The sequence below is a fragment of the Myxocyprinus asiaticus genome, chromosome 31 (genome assembly GCF_019703515.2).
Source record: "Myxocyprinus asiaticus isolate MX2 ecotype Aquarium Trade chromosome 31, UBuf_Myxa_2, whole genome shotgun sequence".
Lineage (NCBI taxonomy): Eukaryota > Metazoa > Chordata > Actinopteri > Cypriniformes > Catostomidae > Myxocyprinus > Myxocyprinus asiaticus.
The window spans coordinates 43552725-43577724 of record NC_059374.1 but is presented as its reverse complement, the minus strand read 5'-3'; the positions used below and the strand labels follow the sequence as shown (position 1 = coordinate 43577724).

The following is a 25000-nucleotide window of genomic DNA, read 5'->3' as shown; positions in this document are numbered from 1 at the left end:
CCTGAGGTATTTATTTTTCAGATTGCATGTATTAGAAGACTCTCTTAGATTATGTTTTTCTTTTCTGAAGATTTACAAAACATTCTTGCTATTGCATTATACTATAACTATACATTTCTAAATCAACAGATAAAGTACCACAGACATTTTGACACCTTGTCAGCGTAAGATTTCATGCTTACTGATAGTGGCACCTGGTGGCCGAGGTTGGTACCACATGCTAATTGTTAGCTCAAATCACAAATTAAATGTGTTACCTTACTAAAGAAATTAATAAAAAATAAATAAATAAATAAATAAAACCAAAGAAAAAAAATGCAGCAAAAATTATATATTTTTTAGAGAAAAAAATTTCCAAGAAAAAAATTTCAGAGACATTTTTTTTTTTTTCAGAGAAAAATTTATTCAGAAAAAAATAGTAGACAATAGGCTTAGAAAAGCACAAAAAAAAAATAAAATAAAATAATAAAATAATAATGTATAAAAAAATAACTACATTTAACCTAGTAAAAAAATAAATCACCTCTTTCACTTTGCGGTTCATGGCTTTCATATTATGCCACAAATGCTGTCGATTAAGCTGAACTTTTGAACCCGGAATATTCCTTTAACTAAACCTGAACGGAGACAGCAGAACCCTTGAAAGACGTTGTGGTTCGTCCTATTACCATGATGTTTTTCTGTGTGTAATTGTGTGTTTTTCAGGACTATCAGAGAATGTTGGATCTGATTCGAGACATCATACTGGCCACAGATTTGGCGCATCACCTGAGAATTTTCAAAGACCTGCAGAAAATGGCTGATGGTCAGAAACTGAAGATCTTTCTCTTAGTCTACAGTGCATCTCAATTTTCACAATTTCAATTTTCAATTTCAATGGTAGTGTGCTTTTTGGCATGATTCATTTGTACATTTGTTTTTGCCGAAGCACTTGCAGCATTGTTGAGTACAGTGAGAAAATTGTGCAAAGTAAAATAACAACAGTGTGAAGAAGCAAGTTATAGTAACAAATAACATAAAATATCATAGTGCAAAATACAACATGGAAAGAAAAGTTAATCAACACAAACGCTGTTGTTGGCCTGTCTGAAAGTTTAAAGCGGCCTTGAGATTTGAAGGTTATTTAGGTCTTCTGTAGTTTGAATACTATACAGTATAGATCTGTACAGCATTAAGAATTGTACAAGACATACAGATCTGGTCTTGGGTTTTAAGGATTTTGTCAAACCAACAGAATAAAAACCACATCAAATCAAATAGCAGTTCAGATTAAACTAAGAAAGTAGCAATTAACTCTTTAAGCTCTGGAGTTTTTAAAGATTTCCTGTTTCAGCAATTTTGGGCATACCCAAAATTATTATAACTCGAAAAAAAGCAGGGTCAAGCATTTAGTATCATTGTAAAGAAAACAAAAATTAACTTTTTTTCTGATTTGACATTATATATCTCTGAAAAACTGCTTTTGTTTTGTTCCCAATCATGTCAACTGTAACTGAGAGAAATGTTGTGTTGATACGACAAAGCAATCAAAAGTTATAACATTACAAAAATAATTTATCATAGTGTTCAAAGCCTCTCCAAACAAATAAAACATAATAATTGTACATAAGAACTAATTACACATGCAAACACAACAATGACTAAAGGTTTGCATAGCATGCAGACATGATTTTAGTAATGAGATTTCACAGAATGAGTTTCATTCTGTGTCATTTGAGTCATCATTGAGTCTGTGTCATGTATTTGGCGACATCTAGTGGTGGCCATATGTAATTAGATTAAACAATCCTCTCTGCCCATATTTAGATGACTTCCACCTATGGTTGCAGCGATCTGAATCCTTATATGATTGGTTTAGCATTTCATGATCCTGGACAACATATGACATTTCCGATAAAGTCATCGGATCCAGGAAAGCTAATGTGTTTTTTGCCAGATAGCACATTATGTGCTGTGTGCACAGTGTGCTTCATGTGGATTATCTAATGATCTATACATCTGATTATCTTGTGTGTAGACTCGTTTGAAAGATAATCACCTCCTCTAAGTAATGCTATGTGATATTTAATGTTCTGTTTATTTTTTTGTGAAGTTATACGCGAAAACACGGCATATAAGCAACACCAACATAATTGTCAAAGACATATTCTTAGCTATTACTCACTATATTTTTGTCTGTGAGTGAAACAAATAGGCTGGTTGTATTTTACTCTTTGAGAGCTTTCCAACAACATATGACACATGACTATTTGATCAGTCTGATGTTTTTACTGATTGCAATAATATGTACAGGTTGATATATATATATATACAAATTATCAAAACGTAACACTTCTGATTTATCTGCAAATTTCAAAGCACTTGTTCAGTTTTGGTCATAATGTCTACATGCATTGGAAAGTAGAGCTTCTAAACTTTCAAACGATACCTATTTTGTGTTGGTCAAGACTAACTTTTTTCTTGCGGGCCCATCCGAGCTTAAAGGGTTAAATGATTGTAACAAACTAGGAATGAATAAAAGAAGTAACATTAACTGTACAAATAACGAAGAGAAAGAATAAGTGTAAATCTCTCTTTGTGTTTTCATCCATGTGTTTATAGCTGGTTATAACCCCAGGAGTCAAACTCATCGCAGTCTGCTGCTGTGCCTGCTCATGACCTCCTGTGACCTCTCAGATCAGACCAAGGGCTGGAAGACCACCAGAAAGATTGCGGTACGACCCGTATCAGAACACAACCACATACTGATGCTTTAGTCAAAAAGACACTTTTATGATTTTTACTCGGTTTTCTTCATTTTTATTTCACAGGAGTTGATTTACAAAGAGTTCTTCTCTCAGGGAGATTTGGTGAGTCAATTTTTTTTTTTATTTTACATCCTTTAATAGTAATAAAATCACAGATTTTATTAAATAAAAAAATAAAAAAAATAAATGATGATATTAAATAATATTTTTAATATTATACTTTATATATGATCAACTTTATAATATATAGTTATACTTTATAAAATTATAAAATATTTAAAATGACTTGACTGGACAATTACGGTATATTAAATGAATAAAAATCCCAGATTTTCAAAGTTGTTTCAGACTTTTGGCTGCACATACGCTATCAGTCAAAGTTTGGATGCATTTAAATTAATTTATGTATCTCAAGGCTTTTTGATCTACAGTCTTATGCTTAAATGCTTTAAATTAATTTTTTATTATGAAACAAGTGTTTTTTTTTTAATGTACAAGCTGGAGCAGATAGTGAAAACAAATCAGTCAACAAGCATCCAGGAACTGCTTCAGTACAGTTTAAAATGCAAACGAGCAGAATTCTCGAAAAAAACAAGCTCATATAGAAGAGTTTTCACATTGTTTTGAACGCTATATATTCATCAAATTCTAGTCAAGTTATTTCACAGTTTGGATGAATTCATTAACCTCTTAAACTCCGTGGACTGCCAGCGAGTCCAAAAGGGGGAGCTATATTGCGAAAAAATTGTACGCTTAAAATGCTCAAGTACAGGTGCATCTCAATAAATTAGAATGTCGTGGAAAAGTTCATTTATTTCAGTAATTCAACTCAAATTGTGAAACTTGTGTATTAAATAAATTCAATGCACACAGACTGAAGTAGTTTAAGTCTTTGGTTCTTTTAATTGTGATGATTTTGGCTCACATTTAACAAAAACCCACCAATTCACTATCTCAAAAAATTAGAATATGGTGACATGCCAATCAGCTAATCAACTCAAAACACCTGCAAAGGTTTCCTGAGCCTTCAAAATGGTCTCTCAGTTTGGTTCACTAGGCTACACAATCATGGGGAAGACTGCTGATCTGACAGTTGTCCAGAAGACAATCATTGACACCCTTCACAAGGAGGGTAAGCCACAAACATTCATTGCCAAAGAAGCTGGCTGTTCACAGAGTGCTGTATCCAAGCATGTTAACAGAAAGTTGAGTGGAAGGAAAAAGTGTGGAAGAAAAGATGCACAACCAACCAAGAGAACCGCAGCCTTATGATTGTCAAGCAAAATCGATTCAAGAATTTGGGTGAACTTCACAAGGAATGGACTGAGGCTGGGGTCAAGGCATCAAGAGCCACCACACACAGACGTGTCAAGGAATTTGGCTACAGTTGTCGTATTCCTCTTGTTAAGCCACTCCTGAACCACAGACAATGTCAGAGGCGTCTTACCTGGGCTAAGGAGAAGAAGAACTGGACTGTTGCCCAGTGGTCCAAAGTCCTCTTTTCAGATGAGAGCAAGTTTTGTATTTCATTTGGAAACCAAGGTCCTAGAGTCTGGGGGAAGGGTGGAGAAGCTCATAGCCCAAGTTGCTTGAAGTCCAGTGTTAAGTTTCCACAGTCTGTGATGATTTGGGGTGCAATGTCATCTGCTGGTGTTGGTCCATTGTGTTTTTTGAAAACCAAAGTCACTGCACCCGTTTACCAAGAAATTTTGGAGCACTTCATGCTTCCTTTTGCTGACCAGCTTTTTAAAAATGCTGATTTCATTTTCCAGCAGGATTTGGCACCTGCCCACACTGCCAAAAGCACCAAAAGTTGGTTAAATGACCATGGTGTTGGTGTGCTTGTCTGGCCAGCAAACTCACCAGACCTGAACCCCATAAAGAATCTATGGGGTATTGTCAAGAGGAAAATGAGAAACAAGAGACCAAAAAATGCAGATGAGCTGAAGGCCACTGTCAAAGAAACCTGGGCTTCCATACCACCTCAGCAGTGCCACAAACTGATCACCTCCATGCCACGCCGAATTGAGGCAGTAATTAAAGCAAAAGGAGCCCCTACCAAGTATTGAGTACATATACAGTAAATGAACATACTTTCCAGAAGGCCAACAATTCACTAAAAATTTTTTTTTTATTGGTCTTATGATGTATTCTAATTTTTTGAGATAGTGAATTGGTGGGTTTTTGTTAAATGTGAGCCAAAATCATCACAATTAAAAGAACCAAAGACTTAAACTACTTCAGTCTGTGTGCATTGAATTTATTTAATACACGAGTTTCACAATTTGAGTTGAATTACTGAAATAAATGAACTTTTCCACGACATTCTAATTTATTGAGATGCACCTGTACCTGTATCCATAAGTCAGGCATATGTGGGATTGTTTGAAAGCTTAGAATCTGATCTTTTCATAGATAACCATCACTTCTGCATTTATGTTACATAAAATAACAAAATAAGGCCTTAAAACATCCACATCGCAAATACGCGCCACCTAGTGGTCATGTGGTAGAAATATTAATATGAATATAAACGTCTTTAAAATAGCACTTAAATAGACAAGTCATATATCAAATGAAAGCTCTCATTCACAGGAATGTGACTGTATAGTTAACTTTGTTGCACTAAAACCACAGGTTAAAAGACTTTCAAAAGAATCACAAAGTGATATATGATTTTTGTAAGACATCAAATACAAACGTCTCATTTATACTCTGATAACTGCTGCTGTAAGTCCCAAATAACTAAAAACTATCTGCTTTTACCTTAGGCAGTTCTCTAAAAAAATGAGCCATTGTTTATTTCTCTGTGAGCTTGCTTGTGTGAATACTCCAGTGTTATGTCTTAGTTGTCCAGAACAAAATATGCCATCCAGCAGGAAAAGCATGCAAAACAAATGTTTTCGACTATTAATTCTAAAATATTATACATTATCTCAAAGGGGAGGATCTCAGCTTTCTAATGGCACCTAGATTGAGCTTCTAGTCCACTCAGAGGCCGAGATATTCAATGAAAAATGGAGGGTGGTGCTTGAACTGAAAATTAGACTGAATGTCCATGGACGAACACATCTGCAGTGGCTAAAATGCGTCAGAGCGCCACCTACATTTCAGATCTGTATATTGCGATGGAAGCCGATAGAGAAAAAAATATTTTTTCTAGTACTTCCTGCAATCTAGATGAATAAAATAAGACTATTTGGAGGGAGATGAGGTGAACAGAATCAAAATGATATGCTTACAAATTTAGAACTTTTTTTTTTCAAACAAAATTTATGTTTATCATAAGATTATAAACTCATACTATATTATTTATGATTTTTTTGTGTTTGTGTGTTTGTGTCTGCTGGCAGCAGCCCAAAAATTTATTATATTTAATAATTATATTATAATTAATTTTTTATCACACATATACAGTGAAAATCTTTTTTTCACATATCCTAAGCTGGGGTCAGAGTGCAGGGTCAACCATGCAGCACCCCTGGGGCAGATAGGGTCAAGGGCCTTGCTCAAGGGCCCAACAGTGGCATCTTGGTGGTGCTGGGGCTTGAACCCCTGACCTTCTGATCAGTAACCCAGAGCCTTAACCACTGAGCCACCACTGCCCTGCTGCAAATGTATATATTGTGTGTTTAAAGAAAATATCAAACTTGCTAAAACAGACACTGACTGTGTTCAGGAGAAGGCGATGGGAAACAGACCGAGTGAGATGATGGATCGAGAAAAAGCGTACATCCCTGAACTCCAGATCAGCTTCATGGAGCACATCGCCATGCCAATATACAAGTCAGACTATATACGCAACATTCATTTCAACTGTTTACAAATCAGATGATATTAGAACGTCGCTATTTTGTGATGTTTTATGAAGACAAACTGAAGATGTAAAGTTTAATGGGGACCTTGTGTTTTTTTCAGGCTCCTGCAGGAGATTTTCCCGCGCTCGGCGGAACTGTACGAGCGAGTCGCCGCCAACCGCGAGCAGTGGGCCAAAGTTTCGCACAAGTTCACCATCCGCGGGCTGCCGAGCAACAACTCGCTGGACTTCCTGGACGAGGAGTTTGAGCTGCTTCAGTCTCAAGGCGCGTTCGGAGACGATTCGCACCGCATGAACGGTTGCCTGGATGACGACTGTCACAAACACGACCAATGACATCGCTAGGGCAAAGGTCAAGTGACAGAGTTCCACCTTGGTAATATTCGGTATTTGCCGACAATTCGTTAAGAAACGGTAGATCACCTCTTTGATGTCGCCGCTGAGACGGGTTTTGCGAGTCGTTGTTCTAAAGGACTATTAATGATTGGTCGCTGTAGGTCAGGCGAGTATATGACATCATTTCTGACACTTAAAATTGCCCAATTAACTATAATAGTCAAACATATTTATAAGATATCACCATTCAAATTTGACTAAACACCTAAACTACTAATTATACTCAAAAAGATCATAGATATTAAACAATTAAAAAGTTGGCATTGTTGAACATTAACAAATCTAAATAAATCTATCTTTAGAAAACCTACATTTCCCCCCTTTAATCCTTTGTTTTTGAATTATTGTAAAAGCAAGCCAAACCTTGTGTTAGTACTGCTTGGATAAATCAAGCCACTATTTTCTTTCTTTAAATGTATTAAAACAAATAAGTGGAACCAATGTTGCCCCTCAGATGTTCACACAGGAAGCCCCAAACAATAATTTAATACTTCACGCAAGCAAAACCGCAGCGGCCGTCCAGAGGGGTTACAACATGAGCGACGACAGGCGTGAAAACACGCGGCTCCCTGGAGACATTTGATCCATAACTAGAAACTTTGATGGCGTGTACATACAGTTTAGTGTTTAAAGGGCTACAGGGGCCCGCAGAGGACATTTTCAGTCTCAGGATGGTGGAATGTGCGTGACAAATGGATTTTGCCTTACAAATGTTTTCGTTGCCTTCCTGAGTGAACTTTAAAACAGATATACTGTATGTATATAAAAAAATAATTCAGCCTATCTATGTACAGTTCTAAAGCTTACATGGATGTATAGAAATATCTATTTCCTGTGTATAAATGTGTGTTTGCACAGGTGTGACTGTGTGTGCATTTGCCAAAATCTGCTACGGAATAGAAGACAAAGAGAGACATTTCTGTTTTATGAAAAATTCGAGTTTTTCACATGGGTTACCAACATTATTACCACATAATTCATGAGAAGCTTAACCTGCAGCGGGAGATTTAATCTCACAAAAAAATGTCAAGGTCAATTTTGACCTAAACAATAATAATAATAATAATAATAATAATAATAATAATAATAATTATAAATATATATATATATATATATATATATATATATATATATATATATATATATATATATATATATATTGATGTTAACACTTTACAATAAGGTTCCATTTGTTATCATTGGTAAATGCATTAGGGAACATGAACAAACAATTAATATATTTGTTACATCATTTATTAATCTTTGTTAATGTTAGTTAATAAAAATACAATTGTTAATTGTTAGTTCTTAGTTCATTAACTAATGTTAACTAATACAATCTTTGATTTTAAATATGTATTAGTATATGTTGAAATTAACATTAACTAAGATTAATAAATGCTTAATAAGTATTGTTCATTGTTAACTCATGTTAACTAAAGTAAACTAATGTTGTTAACTAATGTTAACTAATGCTGTTAACTAATGCTAACTAATGTTGTCAACTAATGCTGTTAACTAATGTTGTTAACTAATGCTGTTAACTAATGTTAACTAATGCTGTTAACTAATGCTAACTAATGCTGTTAACTAATGCTGTTAACTAATGCTAACTAATGCTGTTAACTAATGCTGTTAACTAATGTTAAATAATGCTGTTAACTAATGTTAACTAATGTTAACTAATGCTGTTAACTAATGCTAACTAATGTTGTTAACTAATGCTGTTAACTAATGTTAACTAATGTTGTTAACTAATGTTAAATAATGCTGTTAACTAATGTTAACTAATGCTGTTAACTAATGCTAACTAATGTTGTTAACTAATGCTGTTAACTAATGTTAACTAATGTTGTTAACTAATGCTAACTAATGTTGTTAACTAATGCTGTTAACTAATGTTAACTAATGTTGTTATCTAATGCTGTTAACTAATGTTGTTAACTAATGTTAACTAATGCTGTTAACTAATGTTAACTAATGTTGTTAACTAATGCTAACTAATGTTGTTAACTAATGCTAACTAATGTTAACTAATGCTGTTAACTAATGTTAACTAATGTTGTTATCTAATGCTGTTAACTAATGTTGTTAACTAATGTTAACTAATGCTGTTAACTAATGCTGTTAACTAATGCTAACTAATGTTGTTAACTAATGCTGTTAACTAATGTTAACTAATGTTGTTAACTAATGCTAACTAATGTTGTTAACTAATGCTGTTAACTAATGTTAACTAATGTTGTTAACTAATGCTAACTAATGTTGTTAACTAATGCTGTTAACTAATGTTAACTAATGTTGTTATCTAATGCTGTTAACTAATGTTAACTAATGGAACCTTATTGTAAAGTGTTACCTTATTTATGTATTCATTTATTATTATTATTATTATTATTATTATTATTATTATTATGTTTTGTTTTTGCATAAAGAAAATGAATTCATGACAATTAAGCATATACACATTTTATCCCTTAATTCTCATTACTGGAATGTAGAAAAAATGCTTAAATATTGTCTCAATACAAACATTCTTTGGCTTAAAATAAATTCTGTAGAATAAATACAACTACTATAATGTACACTGTCAACTGTACTTTACAAATTAATGTACTTTGCAATTTGAATATAATTTTTTATATTACAGTAATATATATATATATATATATATATATATATATATATATATATATATATATATATATATATAAACAATTAATCACATTTTACCCATTACAATCTACATTAATGCAGTAATGAAAATTATCTTCTATGTATACATTTATTTATTTTTTGCAAAAAATAAATTCAGCACAACAAATACTATTTAAATATTTAAAATTTAAATATGACATATAATAATTATACTGTATAATATAGATTATAATATACAGTTTTATTTATATATTTTCATTTAATATTAAAATATAAAAATTAATAAAATATATTAATATATAAATATAAAAATTCCTAATGGTCTCCCAAAATAAGCTTCATTTTCTTTATGCAAAATATGAATTCTTTTGATTATAGGGTGAAATATGTCCTATTTCTTGACAAATTTTGTGATTCATTTGCAGGTAAATCGTGCTGATTTTGGTCGGTAAAATAACTACTAAAGGTCTGTTTCAGAAATGATATCTGATCGTCAAAGCTTAATGCAAAACACACACGTGAAGCTACTGTTTCCACCAGCCAGAGATCCAAACACACAAACCTTCACAAACCCAAATGCCCAACTCTGAACTTCACAAGACATATATTTAGCAGAAACTTTGTGCTTTGTTAAATATTTAGATATAATGTCCAATCTGATAGTAGAAATGCAGAATATATATATATATATATATGATAATCGTCTATTAGAAATGTAATCTATTAATAGTATTATCAGAAATACTAATACAGTATGTGAAATAAACATTGCACTGTAGTCCATGTGAAGGAAAATGTGCTGGATTTCTGGCTTTGAGCATTTAATTTTGCTGCTGATTTTACTGTATTTCACGCAGGTGACTGAAAAAACCGTCATGCTGAAGTCAACTTTTTGAGTTTCCTATTTCTGCAATGAATTTTAATTGTGTAATTATTACAGATATGATGATTTTGTTTTCTTGTGCAATAAGTGGTTATTGCGTCTCCTCATGATGTACATAACATCCATTTGTAAATTATTACTTTTACACACTTTGATTTAATAAATCTATTTTCTGGTATTTGTACATGTTTGTACCCCTAGGTGATGGTAAAACAATTTGTTTTCTTTTGTTTGGAATAAAAACTCTTGTGCTAAATGACTCCAACAAACATTTCTGATGTAAATACATTTTATGCAAAGACTGAATATTTGTTCATATTTTAAGGTAAAGAACAGGGAGGCATTTCTAATTAACTCGTCAAAAAACACAAAATCGAAACATGTACATTTATGTCCGGGCCCTGTATAAGTGAGTGTTAGGTGGTCATTTGAAGGTTTATATGGCGATCTATATACACACTTGTGTAGATATTGTACAAGTTGGATTGTGTCTTTATATTGTGGAAGAAATTGTAGATTATGATAAAAGAAAATGGCTTTTTATCGAAATAAAAGTGTTCAAACGGCAGCATCAGAGTTTCAGACTAAACAAACACAATCACAAATTTGTTCGTCAGTCTGTCTTTAATCAGTGCTGTAAAAATAAATACTTTACAAATGTTTGAAAGACACAAACGATAATGAGAAACGCAAGAGTCTGAAGCACCAGCGGACACACAATTCAAGGCCTCTGTAAAATAAATTACTGTTCAATTCAAATCACACACATTGCATCATCTGTTTCAATAAATGTAATATTAATAAAACCCTTTTATTCCCTCAATCTTTTTCATGAAAACACACAATAATTATAACAGTAATATGTAAACTACATTTCAAGCCAAACTTTAATAACAATCGATTCTCAGAATGTTGTGAAAAAGGAAAAATATTTATTTAAAACATGAAAGACTGAGAAAAGATTGATCAGGAATTCTGGGTAATAACTGAGGTAAAACAAAACCACCAATATTGACTTTGTTTTAAATCTTTCTTTGTACGGTTCAGTATGTTCCATAAATTGTTAATGCATAAAATATTTTCATGTGATAAAACTTACAGCAATAACTGTACGAACACTTACTCAAATAGCTGATATCAGATCATCCAAATATAACCATAAGATTTTCATATGACTGTGACATGACCTCTGACCTCTGGATTTGAGTGAATCTGAAAGCACGCAGGGAATCTTGTGTTTGGTCTTAATTAGATTTCATCATCATGATTAAATGAGATTGTATCATCAGTGGATTTCACATATATGTATTTAATTAAACCTGTAAATGATCCAGAGCTGAACAGACATTCACACAGCTGTATCCGTTCAGCTCTGTATTTTCCAAACAAATCATTCGACACATCTTCAACGAAGCAGAATTTAAAGGAAAAACTGGCAAACTTATTAACACTAAAGGATGAATCTCACTAAAGAGCCCGTCCTGGTCCTTTTTACAACAATATCAAATTAAATCAGAGGTACAACATGCTACTTATTAACAGGCGAGCTAAAAACAAATGAAATAAACAATAAATAAATAAATAAAATATTTGTAAGAATTACAAAAATAAACAAATAAACAAAAACTTTTGAGGAAAAAACTGCAAAAAATCTGTGTAAAATGTAAAAAAAAAAAATTATTTTTTTTTAAATAAACCCAAAGGTTGGAGAAAAAACTAAAATATGGAGCAAAGAAATAAAAAGGACAAAATAAAAAGAAATTAAAAAAATAAATGTTGGGGGAAATTTTTGAAAAATAAATTGAATATAAATAAACATGGCGCCCCTTCAAAAATGATATATAAATAATATATTATAAAATACATAAAAAATATATGGAGAAGAAAATACACACAAAAAGAAAAAAAGTAAAAAAGATAAAAACAAAATATAAAATAAATTCAAAGAAACATAACTAAAAAAATAAATAATAATAATAATAATAATAATAAATATATAGATATATATATATATATATATATATATATATATATATATATATATATATATATAAGTGATTTTTTTTTTTATAAACCCAAAAGTTGGAGCAAAAAATAAAATGGACAAAATTAAAATATACTAAAAATATATGAAGAAAATACACACAAAAATAAAACAAAAAGTAAAAAAGAGACAGAAATTTACTAAATTAACAAAAAAAAAAGAAAAAAAAAAAGAGAAAAACGAAATATAAAATTAATAAATAAAATAAATTCGAAGATACATTAAAAAAGAAAAGAAAATCTAAAAAATAAATAAATAAATAAAAAATAATATCCACCATGTTTTTCATACATAACAGTAATGAGGATTTAGGGGAAAAAAAAAAATGCTTAAATTGTCATGAAAATATTGCAAAAAACCTTAACGGTCCTAAACTGCTTTATTTTCTTTATAAGAAATATAGTATTTTCTTTGTATTGATTTTGGGTTGAAATAGGACCAGGACATGCTTTCATCTGATTTACTCTATAATTTTTCCTGCAACATGTGAATAGATATGATTATAGACATTTAGTCTCTGTTAAGTCTCATGAATGTCTCAAATACAGAAGCTGCACGTGATGTTGTGTGTCAATACTCCCAGTTGAGCTGATCGCTGCGCAGTGACGTCTGCAGTGAGCGCATGTCTTTGAGCAGACGCAGACTGTCTCGGCTGCGCTCACCTGGTCTCGGTTTGACCTTCTCCGGTCTGGTCGAGCATCCGTGAGTCGACACTGTCATTACTTTAACCTCCCCGTGAGCCGCAGCGGCGTTACTCTGTTTACGACACTGTTTCCTCAACTTCTCCATCTGAGAGACAGAGACAATGATTGATTCTTAAACCTGCAGATTCATCAGATGTGCTCAGAAGTGATTGAAGCTTTTGGTTTTGAGAAAGTTCTTGATACTTCGGTCAGTGAACCGTTTGTGGGTGAGATTATGTCCAGTGTTTTTCTGCTGTCATGGAAACAGAGATGTGTAGTAATGTGTCACCTGTGTTTGATGTCGACGGACTGTAGCGATCTGTTCTCCTTTATTCTCCATTCTCTTCACGAGCACTTCCATCTCACGCTCCAAATCCTGCCGCAAACGATCCGAACGACACGACTGGATCTGTTTCGCCAACTCCTGGTGCTCACTGACACAAACAACACACGGCTTAACATCCCACACACTCAAAACAAAGACCAGATCTATTTACAATACAACATATATGAATGCTTTTTAATTAAAGTACAATTTACCAAAAACAAATCTTTGTTCAGACAGATTCATGAATCACTTTGAGTCATTAAGACCCCACATATAAAATAATTTGCTAATGAATCAGACATCAGTACATAAACAATGTAAAAACAAAAATGCAATAGAGTTGTGTTGTCTATTAATTGTCTATTAATTATTTCAGGGAAGCTCACAACTCTTAGTTACAATTAGCGCTGTCAATTGATTCAAATTTGTAATCAAATTCATTACATGGTACGTTGATTAATTAATCAAATTAATCGTAAGTAATCGCATATATAAGTATTTGCTGAGAAAGCCCCTCAAATAACAATAATTCAGTTTTAATGATACCAAATTTAGTATTTGGTAGCATTGCCTTTAAATTGTTTAACTTGGGTCAAATGTTTTGGGTATCCTTCCACAAGCTTCTCACAATAAGTTGCTGGAATTTTGTCCCATTCCTCCAGACAGAACTGGTGTAACTGAGTCAGGTTTGTAGGCCTCCTTGCTCACACATGCTTTTTCAGTTCTGCCCACACATTTTCTATCAGATTGAGGTCAGGGCTTTGTGATGGCCACTCCAGTACCTTGACTTTGTTGTCTTTAAGCCATTTTGCCACAACTTTGGAGGTATGCTTGTGGTCATTGTCCATTTGGAAGACCCATTTGTGACCAAGCTTTAACTTCCTGGCTGATGTCTTGAGATGTTGCTTCAATATATCCACATAATTTTCCTTCCTCATGATGCCATCTATTTTGTGAAGTGCACCAGTCCCTCCTGCAGCAAAGCACCCCCACAACATGATGCTGCCACCCCCATGCTTCACGGTTGGGATGGTGTTCTTCGGCTTGCAAGCCTCACCCTTTTTCCTCCAAATATAATGAAGGTCATTATGGCCAAACAGTTAAATTTTTGTTTCATCAGACCAGAGGACATTTCTCTTTGTCCCCATGTGCACTTGCAAACTGTAGTCTGGCATTTTTATGCTGGTTTTGGAACAGTGGCTTCTTCCTTGCTGAGCAGCCTTTCAGGTTATGTCGATATAGGACTCGTTTTACTGTGGATATAGATACTTGTCTATCTGTTTCCTCCAGTATCTTCACAAGGTCCTTTGCTGTTGTTCTGGGATTGATTTGCACTTTTCGCAACAAACTACGTTCATCTCTAGGAGACAGAATGCATCTCGTTCCTGAGCGGTATGATGGCTGTGTGGTCCCATGGTGTTTATACTTGCGTACTATTGTTTGTACAGATGAACGTGGTACCTTCAGGCATTTGGAAATTGCTCCCAAGGATGAACCAGACTTGTGGAGGTCCACAGTTATTTTTCTGAGGTCTTGGCTGATTTCTTTTGATTTTCCCATGAAGACAAGCAAAGAGGCACTGAGTTTGAAGGTATGCCTTAAAATATATCCACAGGTACACCTCAATTCAATACACCTCCCATCAGAAGCTAATTGGCTAATTGCCTAAAGGCTTGACATATTTTCTGGAATGTTCCAAGCTGCTTAAAGGCACAGTTAACTTAGTGTATGTAAACTTCTGACCCACTGGAATTGTGATATAGTCAATTAAAAGTGAAACAATCTGTCTGTAAACAACTGTTAGAGAAATTACTCGTGTCATACACAACAATAAAATAACATGTTAAAAAAATTCATGTCATATATATATATATATATATGACATAAATTTTTTTAACATGGTATTTTATTTTATAAATAATCATACTAAATTAAAACGTTGAATCGACAGCCGTAATTAAAATATAAATAGATTTATGACACACTGACACACACGCACAAGCTCATATGTCCAAACTCGTCCTGTAGCATCAACAACAGTTCCGACAGCTCTTCACTGCAGGAGGAGGAGGAGCTACTGCTTGATTGATGTCCTGACGGGCGCCACTCATTGGTGGAGCCGGTCAGAGGGGCGTGTCCCAGCACACGCTCGTTACACAGCTGAGGATGATGCTGCTTCATCAGATGAAGAACGTGCTGAACGTTTGCACGAACAGAATGACTCGAACCTGTCGACTAAAGACAGAGAGCTCATTAACATATGACCGCCCAGATTTACATATCAATGAAGCCTATTGGATGATCAGACACTTCTGTTGCCATTTGGATTGAGATGATGAGGAAGTAGGATCGATACAGTATTGCTAAACACCAGAATAGAATAATATAATGAATAATATAATAATAATGTCCACTTATAGTGTTTTTGGTGCAAGAAATCTATACAAACATTATAAGTGGACTTCAGGAAAAATACATTGATAAAGTGTAGATTATGATCCCTTTAAAGGTCAAAAGAGTATGTACTTCTCCTACCGTTCCGGTCACAAATGGTACGTCTCCCAGACTGAGTCTGTAATGCGGTTGCGGGTGAGATGCATGTTCCTGCACAAAAATAAACCCAAAGAAACATGAGGAATGATAAGTGATTCATCTGAGAGTAATTCAATCATATGTGTTGATTAAAGAGGAATTCGAGTGGAATCTATTTGCATTCATTTACCTTCGATGAGAGTTTCTGCTTCTTCATTTTACTGGATTTATGAGAACGAGGAGAAACAGACTGAATGAGAATACGATTGGCTTCAAGACCCGTCTGTAACTGACCACAGAACAGACAACAATGTTAACATCCCACACATACAGATGGCCACAGAGACAGACAGACAGTGAGACATAGAGCCAGGTGGACAGACAGAAAGAACATGTTCTCCATTATCATTTTACAGATTACATGAGAGATGACACATTTCAATTACTAATGTGTAGTTTAAAACCACTATGTTGAGGTGTTTGACTTTCTTCATAGCGCTTTAAGGTAAAAAACTCATAAGAACGTAAGTTTTGTGGTCTGCTCCACGATATCGAGAGAAGCCGGATAGAGTGGTGCGATACCGCTCTCCTGTCTCTGGAGCACAAATATCGGGAAGCCTGTTGGATTAGCGCACACTTGCATGCTCCAGAGAGAGCACGCATGACACTCACGTGAAACACAGATGCATGTGAGAAGACTATAAGCATATTTAGTGCTTATGAAGCGGCGAACACAAGATGAATGTCACTGAATTTACAGAAATCTTTCAATGCCAGAAAACCCCTCTCCGTGTCTCTTCGATTCTCTCAGTCTCACGTGAAGCCCTGCCCACTTATAGATATGCACATGCAGCGTGCATGGAGCAAAATCTCTATAGATTGACACTTTATATTTTTGCCATGATATATATCGTCATATTGCCCAGATTAATGCAAAAAATACTTCTGGAACAAGACGGCTGAAAAGTCAGCAGAAACAGTTGCGCTGTGAAGAGACTGAGAGACAGTCAGTAAACCTGATCTGCTTTATCTTGCACTAGTCTCCTCTGATGTTCTTCCTCTTGCAGTTTTCTCTCCAGTTGTGTGATTTTATTCTCTGTGATGCTCTGAGTGTGTGTGAGTCTCTGATACTGCTGCTCCAACATCTCCAACTTCTGCAGCTTCACCTGAACATCTGACGGATCTACAGAATCCACACGACCCAGAGATACCTGAACAACATAAACAAACACACACCTGCAGGTCACAGACAGAATAATATATACACAAACACCTGCAGTATGTGTGTGTGTGTGTGTGTGTGTGTTTGAGTGTGTGTGTATGTGTTTGACTGTGTGTGTGTGTGTTTGTATGTGTGTGTGTGAGTGTGTGTGTATGTGTGCATGTGTTTGAGTGTGTGTGTTTGTGTTTTTTTATGTGTGTGTGCGTGTTTGAGTGTGTGTGCTTGAGTGTGTGTGTGTGTGTTTGTTTGAGTGTGTGTGTGCGTTTGAGTGTGTGTTTGTATTTGTATGTGTGTGCGTGTTTGGGTGTGTGTTTGAGTGTGTGTGTGTGTGTGTGAGTGAGTGAGTGAGTGAGTGTGTGAGTTTGAGTGAGTGAGTGTGTGTGTGTGTGTGTGTGTGTGAGTTTGAGTGTGTGTGTTTGAGTGAGTGTGTGTGTGTGTCAGTGTGTGTGTGTTTGAGTGAGTGTGTGTGTGTGTCAGTGTGTGTGTGAGTGAGTGTGTGTGTGTGTGTGAGTGTGTGTGTGTTTGAGTGCGTGTGTGTGTGTGTGAGTGAGTGAGTGTGTGTGAGTTTGAGTGAGTGTGTGTGTGTGAGTTTGAGTGAGTGAGTGTGTGTGTGTGTGAGTTTGAGTGTGTGTGTGTGTTTGAGTGTGTGTGTGTGTGAGTTTGAGAGTGTGTGTGTGTGTGTGTGTGTTTGAGAGTGTGTGTGTGTGTGTGTGTGTTTGAGTGTGTGTGTGTGTGTGTGTTTGAGTGTGTCTGAATGTGTGTGTGACGAACCCTTCGTCTGAGTACAGCCGTTCTGTCTGATTCAGTGCTTCTCACAGTCTTCCTCATGAGCTCCAACTGTCTCTCCAGACGTGAACATCGACTCTCAGCCGCCGACAACTGAGAGAGCAGCTCTACAGACAGACAGGTGTGAAGTGAGACAGCTGAGAGACTGACTTGCCAGGACTGAACTGTGGTTAGTCACTTTACATGTCAGTCAGACGGTCTCGTCCTGTTTAAGTTGGCGGTTCTTGGCCAGAATAAACTCCAATGTGGACTTGATGACGACTCAATCTAATACAGGGTAAAACTATAAGATACTTTAGGTAAACTAGGTAAAACTACACATTAGTATTCAGTTTAGCATTAGTATTCATTTATATATGTAATTAGGGTGATATTGCCTAACAGAAATGAACCATGTTTTTAGTACAGCAACAGTTTAACCATGGTATATGTAGTAAAACCATAGTAACCACAAACTTAGCCAAGGTTACTACAGTCGTGGTTACTAAAATACTATATTACTATAGTAAAACCATACTTAATACACTAATAAAACCAGAACAGGCAATTAAACAGTTATAGTTACATAAACAGAAGCAATTAACTAAATATTTTGCTTCAAAAAAAGAAGGCAAAGTCCCTTTAAGGCTGCTCTGGTCTCAATGAATCAGTGAATCATTTATACGAACCATCAAAGACTCACTTAAATTAATGAGTTCCCAACGCTAAATATAAAGGAATCATTTATTTTAACCGAACTGTCCAAGGTGGGCAGTTTTTTTAACTCGTGTTGCTTCTTGAGAAAAAAATAAAATAATTTTAAAAAAAACGTTTAGAAGAAAACAAAATTCAGAGAAAAAGAAGCTTGTTACTGAAAAAGCTGCACTATTGTGAAAACAGCGGACGCTTTGTATTTAAGTTTAAGTAGAATTGCTACTTTTAGTTAAAGGTGCAATATGTAACAACTTTCATGTAATATTCGCCTTTGTTTGCCAATGTGTGAACGGCTTGTAACGCAACTTAAAAAATGAGCCCTTCCCGGACTTCCTAGGTTGCCTATTAAAGCCTGTAGACTGATTTTCATGCGAAGGGAGCGGGTCGCTTTTGCCGGGGAAATCCAAAGGATGTGACGTTTATGCGCACTCCTGAGAGCCTCAGCGCTTCTCTTCCGCTATTCAACAGTAACAACAAACTGCAACACTAGGTAACGTTATCTTAGAGATGGAATCCAGCAAACGTCCGGCTCCCAGCACAACACCGACTCCTACACAAACTCAGAGTAAGCCAAAAAATACATTTATCTACTGAATCCCGTCTGGCTAAGTGTGAACGTGATCGTTGTCGAGCGAAAACTAGAGTGAACATCGGCAGGGCATTTGATTCCTGGAGGGACCTTCATTCGGTTTTGGGGATCAAAACCGACCCTGAATTGGCGTTCTTCTTATTGGACATGTAAACTTACATAACTGCAAAGCATGTGAAATATAGTGCCATAAGGATTGATCTGTGTCATTTTAGCTAAACTACAATAACACATGAAATGAATGCTAGACAATAGCCGACATAGGCTATCGTATAAATGCAGTCAATGTATCATGCAAAGAAAAGTGATTATTTCAAACTACAGTCTCGCATAGTCAGACCTATATTCACACTTTGTTTTAGCCCTGTTCCAGCACTGGAGAGTCAAATATAATATACAGTCTCAAAGTTTGTAGTAAAACAATCATAACTGTGTCATTTTAATTATGCTACCTCATCTGTCAGCATGATGTCGATGAATCACATTCAGTCTCTTTGTATGTTACGTCATTGTTTTGGCCGATGCTCGCTCGCGTCCACGAGTGTGTGCACGAGCACGAGCAACAGGCTGCAGTTCACTTAACGGCCACAGGTGTCATTAATAACAAGGGTTTCTGAATCTTACATACTGCACCTTTAACTACTCCTCAACACTGATAAATACACACCGTTGTTTTTTGGTCTCCCTTGCGCTCCATTGTCTTCTTGCTTCTCATGTGTGGATTCTCTGTGGAGCATCTGGAGTTTCTGTTGAGCATCATATCGTTCCAACTCAAGATTACGAATTTTCTCCTGCAGGTTTTTTAATGCTGAAATAATCGCTAAAACAAACACAGACAGACAACAGTTATAGAGGAGGTATTTGATTTTTATGCAGGTTTATTTCCTCCTTGAAGCCTACTAATAATGTTAGTTAAGTTTTATTGCACCAAAAACATACATTATTTAGTTTTCATGATAATTTTTCACCCTCTCTCTGACCCTTACAATTAAACAGACTGTTTTCCGGCAGAGCTCTGAATAAGTGCTGATGTGTAAATGTTGGCGGGCATTTGTTAATGAGCTGTTGTGATGTCATAATCATGAGGACTTCTGAGCAAATAGTTTTTGAAGTTTAGTTTCCATAATAATGCTCTTTTTAGTCTAAAAAAGGAAGTTTGTTTTCATTATATATCAAAGGTTTCAAATTATTGTACAAATCGTATTTTCCGTCATATGACCCTTTACAGACAATAGTTCTCAATCATGTTTCTGTAACGGACACATTTGCACTGTTGCAATAAACACACTGATGTATGGTGCCTTGATCCTGCCATGGAAAAAAAAAGAAAAGTTAATTCTGACTTCATACCTCGCAATTGCAAAAATTGTTTTGTTTTTTTATAATTCCAACTTTGTCTCACAATTGCGATATATTAAGTTAAAATTGTGAGAAATAAAGTTGCAATTGTGAGATATAGTTGCAAACACAAATGGCGACTTTAGCCAATATTTCGCAATTGTGACTTTATTTCTCGCAACTGTAACTATTTCTCACAATTGCGAGAAATAAAGTCACAACTGCGAGATAAAGGCTTAAGTCGCAATTCTGAGAATAAAGTTTGCAATTGCCAAAGACAGGGTAAAGCTGCAATTCTGAGAAATAGAGCTGCAATTACGAGATATAAACATGCAACTGCGAAATATAGGCTAAAGTTGCAATTATTAGAAATAAAGTCGCAATTGCGAGGTATAAAGTTGTAATTACAAGAAATAAAGTCACAATTGCGAGATATAAATTGCAATTACAAGAAAGTCACAATTGCGAGATACAGACTAAAGTCTAAATTCGGAGAAAAGGTCGCAATTGTGAGGAATAAAGCTTATTCTCAGAATTACGACTTTAGCATATTCCGCAAATGTAACTATATCTCACATAAAGTTGCAATTACAAGAAATAGTAACAATTGCGAGACAGCCTAATATAGGCTAAAGTTGCAATTCTGAGAAATAAAGTTGGAATTACGAGATATAAAAATGCAATTGCGAGATATAGGCTAAAGTCGCAATTATTAGAAATAGTCACAATTGCAAGAAATAAAGTTGCAATTACAAGAAATAGTCACAATTGCTTAATGAAGACTAAATTCGCTATTCTGAGAAAAAAGGTTGAATTGCGAAATACAGTATATGCTTAAATCGTAATTTTGAGAAATAAAGTCACAATTGCAAGAAATAATCCTAATTGCTAGATATAAAGTTGCAATTACAAGAAATAAAGCCACAACTGTGAGATGTAAATTGTAATTACATGAAAGAGTCACATTTGCGAGATAAAGGCTAAAGTTGAAATTCGGAGAAAAGGTCGCAATTGTGAGGAAAAAATATAGTCTCAGAATTGTGACTTTAGCATATTTCGTAATTGTAACTATATCTCACATAAAGTTGCAATTACAAGAAATAGTCACAATTGCGAGATATAGGCTAAAGTCGCAATTCTGAGAAAAAAGGTCACAATTGCAAAATATAGGATAAAGTCACAATTATGAGAAATAAAGTTGCAATTACAAGAAAGTCACAATTGCGAGATACAGGCCAAAGTCAAAATTTGGAGAAAAGATCGCAACTGTGAGGAATAAAGCTTATTCTCAGAATTACGACTTTAGCATATTTCGCAAATGTAACTATATCTCACATAAAGTTGCAATTACAATAAAGAGTATCAATTGCGAAATATAGGATAAAGTCGCAGTTATAAGAAATAGTCGCAATTGCGAGAAACAAAGTTGCAATTGCAAGAAATAGAGAGAGACAATCCTTTGTTTATTTGTGCAATTACAAAGTTTTGTTTCACACATATACATTTTTAATGAATATGAACTAAACCTCTGTTTGACTGACAGCTCATCCTGAACAGACACACGTAAAGAGATCTGGCTCTAAATGAGAGTTTCAACCGATGCGAACAGAAACTTTTATTGAACATTTCACACAACAGGAGATAATAGGCAGAGTGTTAGCCTCGTAACCATTCACTTTCATCATCTTGAGAAAATATGCAATGAGTGAATGGTGACTGAGGCTCTAATTCTGACTAGCATCTCCTTTTGTGTTCCACGGAAGAAAGAAAGCCATACAGGTTTGGGGTGTACTATCCCCTTAAGTTATTAATTCTGCCTGTCTTTGCGGACAACAAACTGAACAGAATAGAACATATAACTCACAGTATTTTTACCACTTTCAGGGATTTTACTGGCATCTTGTAACCTGCTCAAACATCAACAACACACAATACTGAGAGAGATTACCCAGACATGGTGAATTATTAATGATGGAAACATACAGCTGTCAGTGGATCGTCATTATCTCGATACGGATGAGTGCGACTGGTGTCATCAGAGAGTTATCAGTTGTCACGATAACATACCTGAGCATCACAGAGACCCTATCACGAGTGTGTGTGTGTGTGTATATATGTGTGTATACCTGCACTGCTGCTCTCTGGAAAAGCTTGCACAGGTTTGTGTTTGAGCGGCAGGTGTGTGTTGATAAAGGGACGTCCTGTAGGATACTCAGCATATGAGGGCAGAGACACACTGTCAGACATCACTCGACCTCTGAGGGGTAACGTCAGACCCTTCTGTAAAAATACAGCACACAACACAACACCCAGAGACACATTACATAAATATATAGTAATATAAAAGGAACCAGCTTTGTAAATAAAATTACTAAGTCTTGATAGGATGAATCTTGGTCAACTATAACATCTAAAATGAGCTTACTTCTGTAATAAAGTTTATTTTTGTGTTTAATTACTGTTTTATAGCAAAGTGCCTTTTGGTTTTGTGTGTTTTGTTTAAAAACTGACAAGATCTGAACTCTACTGGGACATGATAACAATTTTTACATTCATTTTTAATTCAGATAAAAATCCAAAACAGTTAGTTACTTCTTATTTAGTTAATGAATGATGTTTAAATTCAACATTATTTTACATATATTTTTATAAATGCATGCTATCATGCCTTTATAAAAATGTATGTAAAATAATGTTGAATTTAAACATCATTCATTAACTTAAGTTGGTAGCTGTGTTTTGGAACATGGTAGCTAGTTTCTAGCTGGTCCAAGCTGGGAGACCAGCTTAGACCAGCTTGTCATACCAGCTCAAGGTGGTCAAGCTGGTTTTTGGAACATAGTAGCTGGTCGACCAGCTAAGGACCAGCTCATGACCATCTTGTACCAGCTCATGACCATCTTGTAACAGCTCATGACCATCTTGGACCATCTTAGACCAGCTCATGACCAGCTTAGACCAGCTCATGACCAGCTTGGACCAGATCATGACCAGCTTGGACCAGATCTTAGACCAGCTCATGACCAGCTTGGACCAGATCATGGACCAGCTTGTGACCATCTTGGACCAGCTCATGACCATCTTGGACCAGCTCATGACCATCTTGGACCAGCTCAGACCAGCTCATGACCATCTTGTATCAGCTCATGACCATCTCGGACCATCTTAGACCAGCTCATGACCATCTTGGACCAGCTCATGACCAGCTTAGACCAGCTCAGACGAGCTTGTACCAGTTCAAGACCAGTTTAGACCAGCTTGTACCAGTTTGGACCAGCTCATAACCAGCTTAGACCAGCTCATGACCATCTTGGACCAGCTCAGACGAGCTTGGACCAGCTCATGACCAGCTTAGACCAGTTTAGACCAGCTCATGACCAGCTTGTACCATCTTAGACCAGCTCATGACCAGCTTAGACCAGTTTATGACCAGCTTAGACCAGCTCATGACCAGCTTGGACCAGCTTGTACCAGTTTAGACCAGCTCATGACCAGCTTGTACCATTTTATGACCAGCTTAGACCAGCTCAAGACCATCTTGGACCAGCTCATGACCAGCATGTACCATCTTAGACCAGCTCATGACCAGCTTGTACCATCTTAGACCAGCTCATGACCAGCTTGTACCATCTTAGACCAGCTCATGACCAGCTTGTACCATCTTAGACCAGCTCATGACCAGCTTGTACCAGCTCATGACCAGCTCATGACCAGCTTGTACCAGCTTAGACCAGCTCATGACCAGCTTGGACCAGCTCAAACCAGTATGTACCATCTTAGACCAGCTCATGACCAGCTTGGACTAGCTACTATGTTCCAAAACACAGCTACCAGTTCGAACTGGATTTTCCAGCAGGAAACATAATGCAACATTATTTAAAGCTTGATTTATGTAAATGCGTGATGATTTAATGTAGTATTTTAAGAGTGATTTTATTTAAATACACGATGTTTTTTTTTGTTTGTTTGTTTGTTTATCATAGCAGTTATTATATTTGTTTTTAAAGCTGCTAGTGAAACATGTTGAATGTGAGTAGATGTTTTCTGACATTTATAAAGTTTTTACCTTCTCTCGTCCTGCGGAGGGTTTTGAGTCCGTGTCCATTAAAATGCGGATTTAATCTCAGATCGTTTTAAGTCAGATAAAATCACATTTTATACGTTTAATTCGGTTTTTGTAAATTTGTTGATTTTTGCAAACAGGAAACAAAATACAAGCGCGCAAACAGGGCGCGTGAAGTCAGCAATGACGACATCCGTCATGCTAGATTTCAAAATAAAAGT

General features: G+C 35.4%; 2 protein-coding genes across 9 annotated transcripts in view; one reads left to right on the top strand and one right to left on the bottom strand.

Annotated features, from left to right (window-relative positions):
• The window catches only part of LOC127421818 (cGMP-dependent 3',5'-cyclic phosphodiesterase-like), a 173145-nt gene extending 165117 nt beyond the window's left edge, over nt 1-8028 (top strand). For all 8 annotated transcript variants that reach the window (XM_051664961.1, XM_051664959.1, XM_051664960.1 and 5 more), the window contains 5 exons: nt 706-805; nt 2602-2714; nt 2811-2849; nt 6427-6533; nt 6666-8028. In XM_051664961.1, the coding sequence (XP_051520921.1) occupies nt 706-805; nt 2602-2714; nt 2811-2849; nt 6427-6533; nt 6666-6900 (594 nt within the window). In that variant the 3' untranslated portion in view covers nt 6901-8028. The remainder of the gene's footprint in view (nt 1-705; nt 806-2601; nt 2715-2810; nt 2850-6426; nt 6534-6665) is intronic.
• A 4616-nt stretch (nt 8029-12644) lies between these two features.
• Nucleotides 12645-24943, bottom strand: cep57 (centrosomal protein 57). Its single transcript, XM_051664994.1, has 10 exons — nt 24783-24943; nt 22843-22996; nt 20046-20198; nt 18082-18203; nt 17105-17299; nt 16279-16377; nt 16092-16160; nt 15556-15791; nt 13518-13662; nt 12645-13334 (listed from the first exon to the last, which is right to left on the bottom strand). Exons 1-10 carry the CDS (start codon nt 24819-24821, stop codon nt 13116-13118), a joined length of 1431 nt encoding a protein of 476 aa, XP_051520954.1. The 5' UTR covers nt 24822-24943; the 3' UTR covers nt 12645-13115.
• Between the last annotated feature and the right edge of the window lie 57 nt (nt 24944-25000).

Excerpts from the sequence above, each read along its gene's own strand:
- cep57 (XM_051664994.1), bottom strand. The coding sequence starts at position 24,821 with ATGGACACGGACTCAAAACCCTCCGCAGGACGAGAGAAG. Across the intron at positions 16,161-16,278 it reads AGCAGAAACTCTCATCGAAG|GAACATGCATCTCACCCGCA; the intron begins GTAAATGAATGC and ends ATTTTTGTGCAG. Across the intron at positions 13,335-13,517 it reads TCCGTCGACATCAAACACAG|ATGGAGAAGTTGAGGAAACA; the intron begins GTGACACATTAC and ends TCTGTCTCTCAG.